The following is a 17,951-nucleotide window of genomic DNA, read 5'->3' on the forward strand; positions in this document are numbered from 1 at the left end:
AAGACCATGCTGACTGCCGTGCTAGCCGTTCAAACATTAGTGTTGATGATAAACTCTCCCTGCCTTCTTCCCTCCCCCAGGCTTTGTTTACATTACTGTGAGGCCTTCCCTCTTTCCAACTAAATATGGACGTCTGATTTACAGGGAGTGGAAGCATGACAGATTACCTCCTTCTGCTCCTCTATCCCTCTTTCCATCCCTCTACTTCCCCCCCTCTTCTCTCCCTTGCAATCCTAAGGAACATATTGTTCATCAACTTCAAACTGTGCTTCATAATTACTTCCTTTCCAAATTCCGCCTGTGTATAAACATTAAGCCGTCGCCTGGCTTGGCCTTCGAGCTCACCTTACTTACTCTCACTCCCAAGTTTGCATACTCAGGCTCCCCCCCCCCCCCCCCTGCACTCCCTGAGGTGCTATCTGTTGTGAAGTTGCCTATTTCCTCAGAGACAGCTTCTTTGCCTTTCACATGCTCTGAGCGCACCAGGAAGAATCACATGAAGTGCCTCTGACTATAAAAAGCAGAGGTAGATAAAAGCTATAGAGAGCATGGGTGCTGTCACGATGGCACTCTCTATCTGTGACCAGAGGCAACAACATCTTCTCCCTCACCCAATCTCTCTGTTTATTGCCGGAGAGTGAGAAAAGGTCCTCCTGTGATTAAGGACTCATAACTAAACACCGGCGCTGTCTAGAGTAACTAAAATAACCTAGGGAGCTGGAACATCTGACACAGGACTGAACCTATGACCAACAGCTGTTTAGGGAAAGCAGGAAATAAGAATTGTTTGCTTGAGAGCTTTTGTGTGTGTGTGCATGTGTGTGTGTGTGCATACACTCATTAGCACTGCACTGCATTAAATTTGGTGCTGTCATTTCTGCTTATCCATCCTTATATCTAGAAATGAGACAAATAATCTTTTGCAGCTCATCTCAGAATGTGTTTTACTGTCATTTTGTCTCGGTTCACTCTCACTTCGCTCATTAACCCGACCTTCAGGCTCCCCTTTATTAACTCTGTACCTGTATGTTCAGCACACTCCAGCCAAAGTTAGTTAACATTTAACATCCAAAGAAACATGTTTTTTAAGCAGTCACTGGAACCAGGCAAGCAGCAGCAGACTAAAGCACAAACACGATTTGTCTGGCATCTTAAGGTTTCGTTTTTTTCAGAGCGACGATATCAGCGAGCACGGAAACAAAACATTTCTGGCACTTCTGCAAGTGGACGGAGCTACAGCACAGCCAGCCGGAGCCAAGAGGACTGTGAGGAATATGGAAATAATACTATATCACTTGGAGATGTGCAATCATGAGAGCAAAATGAATAGATGAATAAAGTCAAATTATGGGCCTGTTATCGTTGTCATCAACTCTCAGAGCCACAGAGGCTTAAGAGCTACCCAGTGCCCAATCAGATTCAGATTTAAGTATTCCTGAGGCACATCTGGAGTGGAGTTCCTCACACTGAGGCCATTCGTGTGTTTCGAGATGTTCCCCTTTTTACAGAATCAGACATCGAGACAGCACCATCAGCTGGATGCTTCTGTCAGCATAAAGTTTGCTTACAACTTTTCAAGAGTGGCTCAGACTCGCAGCCTCTCATGTGACTGCTTCTATGATAACTGAGACTGAGTAGTGTCTGGAATGGGATGACTGTTAGTTTGGAAAAAGGCTTTCTGCTTGTTTCTCGATACGAGATTCACCCGAAAGTTTATCCCGCAATGAAGCATGCCAAAGACAGTAAGAACAAAAAACCCCCAGAAAAAACAGGGCTCATAGAAAACATTACGCTGACTCACTGTCTCCAAACATCCATCTGGAGATCCCATCTGCTGTGGACAGAGCATGCTTACAACCTTCTCTTTCAGAGTGATGTTGTAATTCCAGGTTTTCAGGCCTCAGCTGCCAGCAGGAAGCGTGCATCAGACACTTTCAGACATCGAGTATGACACACTTGGAGAAAAGGCTCACACCAGATCCACTTTGTTTGTAAACCCTCTGCTTTATTCCGGGTAGGAAATGGTTTGTCTTTTGAGAACATTCTTCCTCAGATGTTTCATAAAAAGCCGCATCCCTTCCAAGCTGCTGAGGTCCGTTCTGGAGTCATTTAATGCAAATTTGATGTATATGATGTAGAAAAGGAAAAGGAAAAGGTTATCCTAAGATTTGCAGCATTGTCAGCTATAAAGCATCCTGAGACTTCTCTATAAACACTTTCTCTGGCATCCCATCAAAACTGCACTACCAACTGGTAAACAGGAGAGCACATGGCTCTCTTCATAGAAAGGGAACATAATGAAAGGCTTTCTAGTCCTTCGATATCCCTGCTGTCATGTTTGTAGCCGTGCTACTTTATACCTGCTGTCATATAAACATTTATGAAGTAAATAAAAGTGAAACATCACAGTACTTGCACCTATTTTTTATGTGCTGCGTTATAGCAGTAATCCGTTAGTATAAATCTAGATGTGATGTTTATAGTGCATCTGAAGGTTTTTTTCTGCATTTTAGGGCCCCGTACGTGCATAAAGAGGCTGGCAGGATAGTGTTTTTCCAAACCCAATGCTGAAAAAGGCGGGATGCTGCGTAAAATGTAAATAAAAGGAGAACGAAATGATTTGCAAATATCATAAACAGGTATTAACAGAACACAGAAAGCGCATCAAATGTTTGAATTTGATGGCAGCGACATGTTTAAAAACAGTTGGGACAGGGCGATGTTTACCACTGTGCACCATTCCCATCTTCTTTTAAACATCTGGGAACTGAGGAGACCAGCTGCTGGTCTTTTGTTGTCTCATTCTTGTCTGATATATGATTCTAGCTGCTCATCAGTCCTGGCTCTTCTTTGTTGAAGTTTTCACTTATTTATGCTGTAAATGTTTTCAGTTGGTGAAAGGTCTGGACTAAAGACAGGTTAGTTCAGCAAATACAAAGTCATGCAGATGTAATAGATGTACAGAGAACAGAACAGTTTTTCACTTTGTTTCAGTCCATTTTAAACGAGCGTCGGCTCAGAGAACACAGCAGCGTTCGTGGATCGTGTCCAATTACGGCTTCTTCTCTTCATGATAGAGCTTTAACCTGCATTTGCGGATGGCACAGTGAACTGTGCTCACAGTTCCATGACAGAATCGTTCCTGTTTTTAATGCAGTGCTGCCCGAGGGCCAAAAGATCATAGCCATCTAATATTGATTTTCAGTCTTTTCACCTGCACAAAGAGATTTCTAACAATTTTCTGAATCTTTTGAGGACATTATGTACTGCAGATGATGAGATATTCAAAGTCTTTGCCATTTTACGCTGACGATCATGATTCTGCAGCTGTTCCACAATTTGTAGACACAGTTTTTTGCAGCTTGGTGAACCTCTGCCTCTCTAGGATGCACTTTTTAAACCCAATCATGTCACTGACCTGCTGCCAGTTAACCTCATTAGCTGTAAAATTTTTCTCCACCCGATTGTTGCCCTCGTTCCCATGTTTTTAGATGTGCTGTTGGAATGAAATTCCAAAATGAGCTAATATTTTTGTTAACAGCAGTACAGCTTCTCAATTTACATATTTGCCATATTGTTCAATTGTGAATAAAATATCTGTCAGTGAAAAAGCAGTTAAAGCTACTTAACCAGGAAGTATCAATCTTGACATTAAGATTCTCTTTTGAAAGAGTGTCTTTGGCAGGAGAGTGTGCAGCAACTGTGTGCAACTTCCCCAGGCTCTACCCGCTGGGTGGGGATTGCAGCGCATTGGTAGGGTCTGCAGGAGAGTGAGTCAAGAAGTGGTGAGAAGTTCACAGTGAAGGAGAGCACCTTTGATGGGACGTGTTATGGCCTAAGACTGACTATAAGCTGACCTGACCTCCTACATGAAAAGGTCGTGTTTGATCAGTTGACAGTTACACAAGCACATGAAACACAGTGTGTGTTGTTGCAGCAGAGCATGCTATAAAGTAAAAAAAAACAACAACTTATGACCTTTTATAGTTGCATAATATGTGTCAAAAGACTTCAATTTACCAGAAAACAATGAGTATCTTTTCCAGCTTGCAAAGTCTCGTGCTGCAATCAATTGTATCCAAATGTGACTGTAATACTGAGAACTGTTACCGGAGATGACCCACAGAATGCATTTATGTAGTGCTCTTATTGACCACTGAAAGTGTTTCGCATGATAGGCCACTCATCGATCCACATGCAAACATCATAAAGTACTTTTTCTACTCAGTACATACATCGCTATTCCTATCACACAAACACACGCACACATGTACACAGAGAAAGAGAGAGAGATGGATACACTGCATTAAGTGGAGAGTTTTTTGTGGTTCGGCATGAAAAGGACGAATTGACATGCCAACAGAAGAAGCCAGGGATTAATGAATGAATCATTTCACCTCCAGAGCCACATCCGACCCCAATAACCTGCTGTCCTCGTTGCCATTACAATAATACATTTTCCAATTTTGTTGGCTACTTTTCAACAACACTGAACATGTTTGTGTTCCCTTCTAGATTTCTAGTGAGCTATACTGTCTCACAAAAGTTGCATTTCCTGCGAAAATGCCGAGTAAATGCCATATAGTGAAAATCGTCTTCCGAAAACAGCTGAAGAAGCGGAACAATTTGCTGAAAAGAGGTGAAGAAGCTGAACTGTGTGATGAAGATAGCTTTATTTGAAAGGGTACACTAAAAAGTGTCAAGAAAGCAGAGGGAGCGAGAGCAGGGAAGACATGCGACAACCGCCATGGGTAGGATACGAACCTGCGCCTGCTCTCAAGAAACAGGAAATCAATAGGTTGAATGCCTATGGGATTCACCCAATGAGAACTTGGCAGCAACGTTCCCAGCTCTGTTCTCTTATATCTCCATCTCAACATTGCAGCTGTCTTCAAATATCAGGGACTCACTTAACTTTCAGTAGTCTGTGTACATCAGATCCTGATAATAGAGCCTCTGAAAAGTCCAGAGTAATCCCTCCTCTTTGGATCAATGATTATATTCATCAGGATAGAAGAGAGCACAAAAAAGCTGAAAAGAGATGGGAAAACAAAGATCTCCCTTTTCACTTTATTCACATGAAGAACTTATTAACCACGCTCAACTGAAAAAACGTCCGACTTCACTGGCTCCGTTGAGCGTCAATTTTTTTTTTATTATTATTTTATTATTTATTGCTAGTAAGATCTATGGTATCAGGTCACAGTTCACGATTGGATCCTATCACCTTGTCCAAGTGTAGTCATCTACTTATGCCTATCTACTGAAGCCTATGGCAGCTGGGATAGGCTCCAGCCCCCCACGACCCTGAAATGAATTACCTGAAAGAAAAAGGAATGGATGGAATGATCTCCTTGATATAGTTTCTAATATGTGCACTTCTTTCTGCCCAGTTGACACTATTTCTCCCAAATTTCTTCAAGAGATTCTACCTGTCATTTCCCCTGGGTTTCTCTCAATTATCAGTCAGTCACTCTTACTTTTAAACAGCTGGTATCATCCATCTCTTTTAAAGACCCTCCATGTATCCCACTGTTTTTAAACAGATTCCAAAATCAATTTCTAAAATTCTAGAATACACTAAAACCAGCCTGAATCATTGATACAAGGCTGGATGGATCCATGCCTTCAAGCTGTTTACACCAAATTCTGACCATATCCTCAGAATGTCTCGGCACGTCTGCTATCCAATTTTGGAAAGCCCAAGCAAATCTTGTTCTTATATAACAAGAACACCACTGTGCTCTTATGCTGCTGTGGCACATCTACTTCATTAATGGACTGGTTCTTATATAGTGCTTTTCTAATCTACCCGAGCACTCAAAGCACTTTATACATGCCTCATACCCATTCACACCCATTCACGCAAGCTCTTTTTTCTCTGCTCAAGTGCTTTCTATCTAACATTCACACACATTCATTCTCTGATGGATGAATCGTAGAGCAACTTGGGGTTAGTATCTTGCCTAAGGATGCCTAGGCATGGAGACTGGAGCAGTCAGGCATTGAACCACCACCACCTACAGCCAACCAAATAATAAACTTTCAAGGTAGTTTCTCATTTTCAGACTCTTCTCTATAAACCTTAGAGGTGACTGTGTGGCTAAAATCCCAGCAGATCAGCAGTTTGTGAAATCCTCAGACTAGCCCGTCTGGCACCAAACTCTAAGCGACGTTCAAAGTTGGTTAAATCACCTTTCTTCCTCATTCTGAAGCTCATTTTGAATTTTAGCAGGTCGTCTCAATCATTTCTAAATGGCCAAACGCACAGAGTTGCAGCCATGTCACTGGTTGATTGGATATTTCATGAAGTTGTATAGGTGTACTTAATAAAGTGGCCAGTGAGCGTATAAAGAGCAATGCAAAAGAACAAAACACCACATCACTCTCAGTTTATCCAGTGTTTGCAGAGGTGCTACTCAACAATGAATCACATGACAAAGAAGAAGCCAACAGGGGTTCACCTGTGAGGTTCACTGTAACTAATAACAATATCAAACAGATGTCTCCGGATTCCATCAACAGGTGGAAAAAGAGACGTAATGATGGTACACGTACACACACGTTCACAGACGCCAGCACACGCAGACACGTACACACCCACACACGAAGTTTAGAGAGGCCGAAATTGCTACAGATGTATTGCTGAAGCAGCTTGAATGTTGTTGTGAAAACAATAATAAGAGCCTTGTTTGTCTGATCTTTTATGGCGATAATTGTTCAGCAGTGTGACAGAGGCGAGCGCAACGCCTTAAGCGGGACACTTTGTTCAATCATACGCTCGAGAAGCAACTCAGCTTTTTTCAACCTAAATAAACAATTACCCCCCGCCCCGCCTAAAAACAGATGATCATTAAGTACTCCTTAATCTGTGTTGATTTACAAGACCACAGCTTGCTTCACAGGGGCTGGTTTCACACTGAACACATATAATTTTAATCATTAAGCTTGAGAAGGGGCCCAGCTGTTGGGAAACTAGGAAAAAATTAACTCCTTTCCACACAGAGCGCTGGTTTTGGGAACACTTAAACTCCAGAGCTGTTCTTTCTAGAGGAAATCAGAGGATATTTAAAGAATGAATTTAACATGTGTGAGATACCTGAAGTATCATGTGTTCCCAAACATGCTTTTGAAGCAGGATGTGTGATGTTTTGGTATGCACATTTAAATTCATTAGCAAAATTCCACTAAACATGTTCAACATCAGTGACTTACAGGCCTCTGGACATGCAGCTGGTCAGAGTCCCGTAACTTCTCGAGTGTTTGATCCTGTAGGTCGCAGGGCCCAATGGGGCGACGGGCGGAGGGCCATCCTGAGCAGAAGATCTGCAGGAAAGCTTGGGCAGCTGCAGGTTTCCCGAGAAGAGCCTCTTCACAGCCCATCTGATATCACAGTCCTGGAGAGGCTCTACAGAGGAGGTTTGGTCTAAGGAATCCCACTGTCTCTGTAAGGCAGATAAAAGGCAGGCGATTTGTTTTTTTACTGAGATGATATATGCATACATGTCTAACTGTAAGCTAGAAAAAGAAGAGTGTGATGGTATAAAGACGGGATAAATCTGCATTCATAAAGACTAGATTGGAGACAAAAAGGGGGGCCAGCTTTTTAACTTGTTCACTTTTTTGCACTGAACTCAAAGGTTTGGAGTGAACTGCAGACAAGAAAGGAGATTTTTATGAAATGGAAACTGCTTGGTTAACTCGATTTTCTTTCATATGCTTTGCATGTCAGCTTTCTTACTGAAATGAAAGGGATGTGCATGTGCATGTGCTGTGGCGCTAACAAGATTGATTGCTATGCATCACATATATCAGCAGCTCTGTGCTTTTCAACAGCAAACCCTGGCTCAAAGCTACTTGGCACTCATTCATCCTATAATTTAGCTTATGTGCAGCTTTCTGGGCTATTACTTTGAAATATGAAAATGATGTTCAGAGAAAATTTGCCTTTTTGTTGTTAATAGTTTATGGCCTGCAATAATTACAAGAACTACACAAACTGGTGACAGAGCAACAATACAGAAGCAGCATTTTAGCAGGGATATCACAGAAACCATACATAAAGGAAAGCTGCATGTTTGCCAGCAGGGAGAAGTTTTTATATTTCCCGAGCTTCTTGAAAAGTCTCTGTGAAGTAAAAAAAAAAAAAAAAAAGACCATCTGTTGAGATCTAAAGGTGAGCCATGCACAGGGCTGTTTTTATGACGCTACTAAAAATGTGACAAGCCTCACAAAAGCCAACTCGGGCATTATTTTTGGAAGGTTTATCTGATTTCAGGTCCTGAGACCAAACACACTATCACCTTGGACACAATAGACGGTTCTTACAGGGAGACAGTGTTCGGGATTTCGCTCTCAGGGCTTCTCTGTTTCAGCGTCAGCGTTGAGGGGAAACAGATAAGAGTCCTTGTTTGCCACTGTATCCCGTGACCCTATCTCTCCTTCTGCTTGGAAGTTTCACCTTTCCATAAACAAACGTCAACAGACTCTGGAGTTTTATTGTTGACCGTTTCTATCCAAGATCACCACGAGAGGGGCCGATGTGTCAACTTCATGGATTATGAGTTGGATCGATCAAGAGAAAGCTATGCTGCAACACATTATCTTTGCCACCAAATGATTTCCTTCCTTAATGACACAATTTTACACTTTAATGCTGTTGCTTATTTTCACACACAAGCTCCCATTAAAGTTTCCACAACTATTTGGCAACAGGAACAAGAAAGGAAAACAAAACACGTAGCAGTGCAATTACAGAATCCACATTAATCACACATCATAGCTTTCCATTTAGTTTTTGCGAATGTGTAACCAGTTCACTTTCTTTTGAGTTCATAAAAGAAAGCAAATGAAATAAAGAAAGAAATAACCAAGCCAAGCATAATAAAGGTTGCCGAATTTCTTAAACGTGAAATTATTACTCTTACCTCTGTGAAGTTGAAAATTTTTGAGTTATTTCTCCTCATACTTTCAGCTACTGGGAACCAGACAAATGAGAAGGAAATGCCAACGAGGAGGATACAGGAACTACAGTTAAGATGAGATATGAAGCTGTCTGTGGCACCAACATTTAGCTGGGATGTCACTCAGTACAGACCAAACTGTCTCCCCGCCTCTTCAAAACTTTCAGCTGTCATCACATCGGTGATAAACAGCAAACTTTCTTAGTAGTAGTAGTAGTAAACCGATTTGACCCAAAAGCGATGTTTTGGAAAATGACGACAATTAGTCGCCAAAACAGAAAGTATGTGGAGGCTGCAGATGCTGGTACAGAGATTGAGGTGGTGGAACAGCCTGCGTGGCATGCCATTAGTCATGCGAGTCTGTCTGCAGAATCTGTGGACCTTGCAGATCCAGACCTGCCGGTCAGTGCAGCAAAACTCTGGGTTTGATCAAGCGGTTGCCTAAAATCTTCTCATTTAAGCTTTTTTTCTTACTCCATGAACACGGTTTAAATTTGTAGCTGTAGGTGAGTCTGTGTTAAAGATTCAGGAGATTTTGTGAACTTTAATGAACCTGTGCCTCCTGATGCTAAGCCCACATTAACTCAGGTTTAAAAAAAACAAACAGAACGTGAAGTATAAGGTCAACTGTGACACATGTTTTCAAGGCCATTAGGCATGAGCTTTAGATTACCTATTATCCTACCATTTACATTAAACACTTACTCTGACGCTGTGGGAGACTACAAAGACAAAGAATCTAGTAAATAAACTCAAAATATCAGTTTTAATACAGCACTGTGACAACACTGTCTGTGTCTGTGCGTGTGTGTGTGTGTGTGTGTGTCTGTGTGTAAGCTTACTATATTTGTGGGGACCAACGGCCCTTTTGGGGACCAAAATCCTGGTTCTCACAAGTTTGAAGGGAATTTGGAGACCGAGACTGTGGTTTTAGTCACAGTGTAACAATTGGTTATGGTTAGGTTTAGGGCAAGGGTTAGGCATTCATTTTCGATGGTTAGGGGCTAGGTAAAGCATTGTCCCCACAAGATATGAATACCCTACTGTGTGTGTTTATTACCTCTAACAAATGATGATTTGTGTTTTTTGGATGATTTGTGAATTTGTGTACCTCCATCTAAACTGTTTTTTAAAAAGTTAAGCAAAAAACACTTTAAATAAGGCAAATACCAAAGTACTACAAAAGCCATTTATGATTTTTTGGTTTCCATAGATATTAATTCAATGACAACACAGTCTCTTAAGAAGGTAACGTGTGTTTTTAAATTTTGGAATTACAAAAGTGAAGTGATCAAATTCTTAGAAACAAAGTTCAAAAACACAAAAAGAAAAAGAAAATCTTTGATGACATTCTTCAGTGTTTCTTGTTTAGAGGCCACACCTGGCTAGTAAACAGGCATGTGCAGAATTTCTCATTCACACTTTCTGGCAGTAAGTTTTGTAGTGCATCTGGCTCCCCCCGCAGGCCGCAGGCTTAGTGCCCTGAAAAAACAAAACAAAAACTTAAGTTCAAGTAAATTACAAGGCAGATATCTAGTAGACATTGATGACTGTACCTTGTACATGCTGCAGACGAGAGAGAGGAGAGAATTCATGGCTTTGTCCTGCAGCTCGTCTGTATGCTCCTACAAATCAATGAAAATTAATATTCCCAACATTTAAAAATAAGTAACTTCTCATACCTCAGTTACACAGTTTGAATGGTTTATTAAGGCAACAGACACTTAGCAGTACACTTTAGGTCTTAAACCTGGTGATACTGGAATGTAAAACAGCAATAAGAGGCCGTCAGAGACAGATCTTCTGATTGACCTCGTTAGATTGCTAGGTGCATGACTTGCAGGTGATTGCAGGTCACAGCAATGTCATATAACTGTAAGGAAGACCGGTGTGAATGACTAAGGTGGTAAGTGCAAAGGCTGAGAGAGACCATTTCCAAAAAGGGACAGGCAAATGCAACAGATAGAGCTGAGCAGCCTGATAACCTTATATTGTGGATGATCTGAATTTAGCATTTGACTTGCTTTTCATAGGAATCCCCCAAAAATGTGATTGCCGTCAATCTTGGGTCATGTGATCTTAGCAAAATTGTAATCAGGTGAGGCACACTTACTATGCACCTATTGTCATATGGATTTTGGAAATCTAAATACGAAAAGAAGACCTTAAGTTGGTCCAGGAAGTACAGTACATAGTAAAACTCCTAACAGCAAAAAGTGTGTTTAACATTCCAATACTAACGCCTCTAATAAAGAAGAGGGGCTTACGTGGGCGTGCCTGCAATTCACATGTGACTTGCTTTAGACAAAACTTCCATTTTTATGTTAGGGTACTGCATGATGTCAAGTGAAAAAGAGGCAGCTTTACATGTATCAGTCCCAGCTTTCTTTCACTAACAGATTTGGGCTTTGAGGCAGATCAAGTGTCAAACTCATCACTGAAAAAGTAACAGCACTTCTTTCGAAGGACAGAGTCAACATCAGATCTGGATCATTTCAAATCACTTTCTCCATTCCAGTCTGATGTCTTACAGTTTCTCACCTCTTCATTATGTTTTTATAGAGTAAAGGAAAAACGTCCACTTCCATGCTGTATGTCATTCAATTCTGTCTTCTCTCTCCTATAGTTTGTATTGTGTCCTGTCTCCCTTTTCCTTTCTGCTCATGCCCCAGTTGGTTGCGGCTAGGGATGGGTATCGTTTAGGTTTTATCCGATACCGGTGCCAAATCGGTACTTTTGAAACGGTGCCGTTGCTTAAACGGTGCTCAAACCGGTGCTTAAAGAATGGAGAACACAAACTTTGTCCAAAAACCTCTCATGTTCAGCTGGTTTTTTTTGTAAAAATATAACAATGTTAGCCTTTTCTGCAGCTATGTGGCATATATGGCATCACTCTTGGCTGGAAGCAGTGCTTAAACAATGGAAAAAACACAAACTTAAACCCTCTCATGTTTAACTGTTTCCCACTTTTTCTTTGGTCATTTTAGCCTTTTTGGCCAGGGTGAAGGGAGTATCTGCCATCAAACAAGAGGACAGCCGCATGTAGCTATGATGATGTTTGCTAGTTCACCTTACATGCATTAATGTAATAACGTGGTTAGCCTACTCAACGTAAATTACACATGACCAACATGAAGCTACTCACGCAGAGAAGAACGGCTGCTGCTGCCATCATCATCCGTCATCATTTCTGCTACACTGGCAGGGCTAGGGGCCAGGACTCTATTCTTCGGGTTTTTGGGGGATGTTGCTCCGGGTCCGATAACTGGCAACCCACCCGACGTGCACGGTGTGAGGTTTCGCAGCAAGCTATCAAATACGGCGCATTTCTTGGCTTTTAAAAAAAACGCTATGCGTCGCCAGCTGTTTAATCGGATTCTTGGTGTTACCTCCTTTGACAGTATCACAGTATCAGCTTAAAGCACTTGTTGCAGGCTGCTGAGTTTGCATATTTTGCTGTGAAGTACAGCCAGACTTTTGACCGCTTCGCCTTGGACATTTTTAATCTGTAGCTCTGCTCTAACAGAACGTACGTACCTGGCCCCGCCTACTATCCTCGGAAACATAAAATGATTGGCTAGAAGTGTATCACAGCTCAGGAAAAAAAAGCACCGAAATAAAGCACCGAAATGTGCGCTGCTTTTCGGTCTGGTTACTACCGTTTATGTCAGAACCGGTGCCATCATGGCACCGGACACCGGTACCCATCCCTAGTTGCGGCAGATAGCTAACACAGAGGAGGAGGGTTTTTTTCCTGTTAAAAGGTAGTTTTTCCTTTACACTGTCACCAAGTGCTGCTCATTGTAGGCTGTCTGATTGTTGGGGTTCTCTTACGTCGTAGGGTCTTTACCCTATGAGATAAAGTGCCTTTACGTGACTGTTGTTGCGATTTGGCACTATATAAGTAAAACTGAACACCATGGTATTTGCTGGATAGGCTGTTACTGCAGTAAAGTCTTACCCCATTAATGGTGATCCAGGGCACGTACTGGTGCGGAGGTTTCAGGGCAGCCGTCTCCAAGGCATTTTGATGCATCAGCTGGTTTCCTTGAGGACCATTGACGCAGCTCATGACTTTGTCCCAGCTCAAAGTGGGGTCATAGACTCCAGTACACTACAACCAAACATGGTTGTAAACGGAAATTTATTAGTGACCGAAAAAAAAAAAAAGTCATGGACTGAAGTGGTCTAGACCAGTCAATTGCCTGCATAAATCAAACAAACACGCACACACACTTACAGCTTTGGCTGAATTGATGACATCAGAGGAGGACTCCATACAGAAAATGATTGGAAAAGCCATCTTGGACATGTTCATCAAACAAGTCTAGAGAAAAAACAAAAAACAAATATTTCATTCTTTTAAAAAAATTAAGCATTTTGAAGCAACACAGCAAGATGCTTTTGACACCAGACATGACACATTATTCAGCAGTTTGAGTTGTTGGTGTGTGTCTGGGGTGCAACGTCACCTCAATCATGTTGCCCAGACACTCCTGTTCTCCATGCTGGCAAGTAAAGACGTACTTTTCATCCTGTTTGACCTCCTGGAATGGAATACAGTTACCAATGATGTACTTGGGTAAATCTTTTTAAATTTTTGACAGATATAGTGATGAGAACTCTTGGGTTGCCTTTAACCGTAAATGTCTTTGCACAGGTAGATTTACAATCGCAGTCTGCAACCAAGCTGCTCAGCCGACTGCTTACCTGGGCATTGCCGAAAGGCACCAGGTTAACAACCATGATGTCATTCAGGAGGACCGCTGTGGGGAAGAGCATCATAACGAGAAACTGTCTGCACCCAGGACACAGACTCTCGTAGTAAAGCCCCACCTCAACGGGATCGTCTGTCTGTTGGGACTTTGTGTAGTTGGAATGAAGGCACGACTTCAAAACCTACAGCAAAGAGCAAAACAGGGAGGTCAGCTTCTTCAAAACGCCACCACGTTCAAGACTCCAGAGGAAGCTCAGCATCAGTGAGAGTTATACTATGACTTTTCATCAATAGCATGTGGTTGTAATTACTTGTGATCAAGCCAATTTCAGCTGAAAATGCTACAGAAAGGTTGAAAATGTGCATTAGCTGGTCCTTTTTTATGACTTAAAAACAGCATACACAGATTACCTATCAAGTTGTTGCAGCGATCGTTTTTAAAAGTTTGAATTATATTTATATTGTTTATTGCATTATAATTGTGATTGTAATATTGTTAATAAATCTATCACCATTTACATGACTATATCTTTTATTCACTGTATGCCAACTATGGTAAGACCAACTAAACTGGCTGCTTAGTGGTACATGTAAAGACCGCACAGCTGGCAAAGAACTGGTATTTGAAATTTTTACTTCCTATTTCCTTAAAACCTAAAAATAACCGTTTCTTTCGAAGTCCAGTTAACAGACAAAAAAGGTTACAGAGTTTTAGTGAGTACTTGTTAGCTAACACCGAACATTAGCTATAAATAATTACTTAATAACACACGTGACGTCATTAAAAGATGAAGACAAGGGCAACGCTTAAGGATGACTCTGATTTTTGTAAGAGACTGGCTCCGCTAACTTCATGTGCATGATAATGTTTCACCTCTCCACATTCAGACTATAATTTTGAAGTCTTTATCAGAGGAAACCATTATTTGCGGTCAGGTCAGTTTACTCACCTGAAAACTGACCGCATATCACATTACAGCGACGCACTCATTGGTGCTGCTACGCTTTCTCTCAGTGGGTTTTTTTTCTCATAAATATAGAAACTTTTATTTAGCTATTGCCTTACCTATGAAAGTGGCTAACGTCGTCGACACTAACTAGCCATTCAAAATTAGCTCTTGATAAAAAGTTATGTATAAAGTTCTTACCCCGCACTCAACAGCCGAGTCAACAGATGAACACCAGTTTAATGGCGACTGGGAGCATGAGGAGTACACGGAGGAGCCGACGTACCCAAAAGCCAAAAACAGCAGCAGTAGTGCCTTCATCCTTACCTACAACCAAGTCACTGTTTATAACTGTCACTAGCACCACAACACGGACCCACAAACAACTGTGCGGGTCCACTCTTTAATACTCGACCGCGCTTCCTCGTGCAGGTTAGCTGTTTTTTGATTGGCTGTGGTCTTAAGCGTCACTTGTAACTAGGAGACATCTATCCAAAGAGAGCGAAGTCTCTGCTGCTGTTCTGAGGAAATAGAACTGTCATATGATTGGCATGTTAGTATGTAGTAAGTTTACACATCCTGAAGTTCGTGAAGTTCGCAATGATTTAACTACGTGGACATTTCAAGTCTATCAATAAAAAAAATAACGTCGTGTACAGGCACAATAGCTCACGTTTTTAAAAGGAAATACATATATATCTGAGTTATTTATTTTATTCACAAAGCGTTTCAAGGTATAATTTAAGAACATCCCGTAACTTGTGTGACATAAATTGTATCTCTACAATTAAAACCTAATACTGGAAAATGTTTATTTTACAATAAGGATTCAAAAGGGCATTTTAAGACGATGCAACATCTCAATTTTAAATCTTATCATGTTCTGTAAAGGTTAAGAAGTTCCCTCTTAAGATATGTTAGGGGTTTTTTTTTTTCCAACAGATGAATGGGGAAGTTTTCTGTCTATTGTTGTCATTCTTGTTTTGCCTCATTATAAAACAGAGGCGGTCCAAAGGTCTTGCTCAAGAAGAGTTGACATGCAGAAAATCATCACAAACCTTGGGCACTATATAAGGATTACCTGGTGATTCTCACATGATCTGTAACAGCTTTTGTCTGTTTTTGAAAACAGGGAAGTGAGCCATGACTGTGTGATTCACTCAACTTCCTGACTTGCAGCCCTTTATTTTGTATTGGGTGTAGCTGGCAAAACCAAAGCCCCTCACTTCATTGAAAATCAAACCTTTTTTTGGGGAGGGGAATTCCAAATTTTCTTTCCTTTCCCATATTTACTGTGAAATATGATTTGTGGTACGAGGCTCGGCCTGAAGACCCAGGGCCAAATACCCAGGCAGGGGATGCAGAGCACACATTAGAGTAGCAAAAAATTAAATATTCTGTGTGTGAATCAAAAGTCCCCCCACACACACAAGGCATACAGAAACTGAGGCAAAACAGAAGTCTATTTAAGGCTGCGGTCTTACACCAAAATTAAGGGGAAAGCATATGGAGGTCAGAGTTCCTCAATAGACACAGTGAGTAGCTGGCATTAAAAGCTGGCAGGAAATAGAAGAGTGGATGTAAAACTGATGAATTAACATAAATAAAATACAAACATATGAAAAAGGAAGTAGCAGAATCCCTGCAGGTTGTGCCAAAATTACAAAACTCATAGTTTCTTGCTTCTATATGGTGTCATCTTTCAAATTCCCCAAATTTAAATGACCACATTTCTACAGTAGAGTACAAAGGTCATCAATATTTTGCCAGGTAAATGGAAGTTAAGAGAAGCAAATTATTATTTAAAAAAAAAAAAGTGCAAACATCCATGGAAATACAGCTTGAAAGTCCACTTTTGGTACAACCACTTTATCCTTCAACATGGTCTGAAATCTCTTAGGCAGCTTTCCGTTTTTTTCTTTAAGCAGTCTTCAGGAATAGTTGTCCAGGTCTCTTGAAGGACATTTAGAGCTCTTTTGTTTCTGCCTTTTGTTCCGTTCTCTGTCAAGATGATCCCACACTGCTTCCTTAAGGTTGAAATTCAACATTTGGATGCCTCTATCAGACCTGTTTCCACTGATTCTCCATCCAGTTCTTATGTATTTGGCATGCCTCAGTCTTTTCTCTCCATTTCCTTTCCGTAAGAATGGGATGACGAGGCTGATGTGAACAGTTTGTGACAAGCTAGTAATGTCAAATAACACTATGATACAATTTAAAATTTGTTCTTTGCCAAGTTTTTTGGATTTGACTCTTAAATTAAGACAACCTACCACTTTTAAAAACCAGCAAAGATTCTGTTCTCTTTCTATGTAGGAAGTAGGTACCAATAGGCACTGAACTACTGGTTCTGACTTTTTTCTAGGTAATGCTAAGTGGAGTGTCATAACATGCAGCTAATATGGGAGCTAAATGGACTGCTTTGGATGATCCGTAGCAAAACATATTTGGGCTAGAAAAGATTACTATCAGTTTAACTATAGGTTTAAAGTTTTTTCAAAGCTACTACTGTCAGACAGCTCTGTTAGTCAAACCATGCAAACAAACATGGAGGATCCTGCCAAGCACCTGCAAGCCCAGCAAATCCATTAGCACATCCATCATCACATGAACAATTAGCCAGAGGAAAATGTGAAACTTCACTTTGTTGCTGTCACTGAATTACAGCTATTGACAGACTAAATAACTGACTTATAACAACAAAACTCATTCTAAAAATCAGGTCCACCATATTTGATCCAACACAGATCAAACACAGCATTGTGACACACATCGATTTTCACCAATTGGAACTCTGCATCCTTCAAAAAAATGATAAACACTTGTGTTTTAATAATAGTTGATAATTAACTTTTTTTGGCATTTCCTTACCTGGATGATTGAGCAAACCTCTCATGTTGCCTCCCACCTCATCACCTATGTGCCAGTTCATGACATTTGTTTAGATGTCATGAACAGCATATTCTGTATTTCTACAAATATGCAGTGCCATCATGTTTTATACCAAGCTGAATCAGGACAGACATGTAAAAATGTACCAGGATAACACAGGCAGGGAAAAAAAAGAAGAGGACAACACATGGCATTTTAGATATCTTTTATTGTCTTTTTAAAATCATTGCATTAACCTAAAGAAATAACCGTACAGATCAAAGAGTACCTGTCTGAGGACATACCACTCTGAAGCAAGCCGTACATGAGAGAGAAAGAAAGAAATGCCGCATTTGAGTTAAGACAGATAAACGGAGGGAGGATAACACAAGAGAAGAAGAATAACCATCTTTTCATGCATCTGGGTCGGGCACATTGCAACCAGTAGGCCCC

General features: G+C 40.9%; 1 protein-coding gene across 1 annotated transcript; it reads right to left on the reverse strand.

Moving 5' to 3' along the window:
* Positions 1–10,138: 10,138 nt before the first annotated feature.
* ifi30a (IFI30 lysosomal thiol reductase a) lies at positions 10,139–15,070 on the reverse strand. The gene is made up of 7 exons (XM_026149877.1): positions 14,829–15,070; positions 13,674–13,862; positions 13,436–13,510; positions 13,204–13,290; positions 12,925–13,077; positions 10,520–10,588; positions 10,139–10,445 (listed from the first exon to the last, which is right to left on the reverse strand). The coding sequence occupies exons 1-7, from the start codon at positions 14,946–14,948 to the stop codon at positions 10,380–10,382; spliced, it is 759 nt and encodes a 252-aa protein (XP_026005662.1). The 5' UTR covers positions 14,949–15,070; the 3' UTR covers positions 10,139–10,379.
* Positions 15,071–17,951: the final 2,881 nt, after the last annotated feature.

The sequence above is a fragment of the Astatotilapia calliptera genome, chromosome 18, assembly GCF_900246225.1.
Source record: "Astatotilapia calliptera chromosome 18, fAstCal1.2, whole genome shotgun sequence".
NCBI lineage: Eukaryota > Metazoa > Chordata > Actinopteri > Cichliformes > Cichlidae > Astatotilapia > Astatotilapia calliptera.

Coding starts and splice junctions, on each gene's coding strand:
- ifi30a (XM_026149877.1), bottom strand. CDS start 14,948: ATGAAGGCACTACTGCTGCTGTTTTTGGCTTTTGGGTACGTCGGCTCC. Junction 13,078..13,203: donor TCATCAATTCAGCCAAAGCT/GTAAGTGTGTGT, acceptor GTTTGGTTGTAG/TGTACTGGAGTCTATGACCC. Junction 10,446..10,519: donor TCGTCTGCAGCATGTACAAG/GTACAGTCATCA, acceptor TTGTTTTTTCAG/GGCACTAAGCCTGCGGCCTG.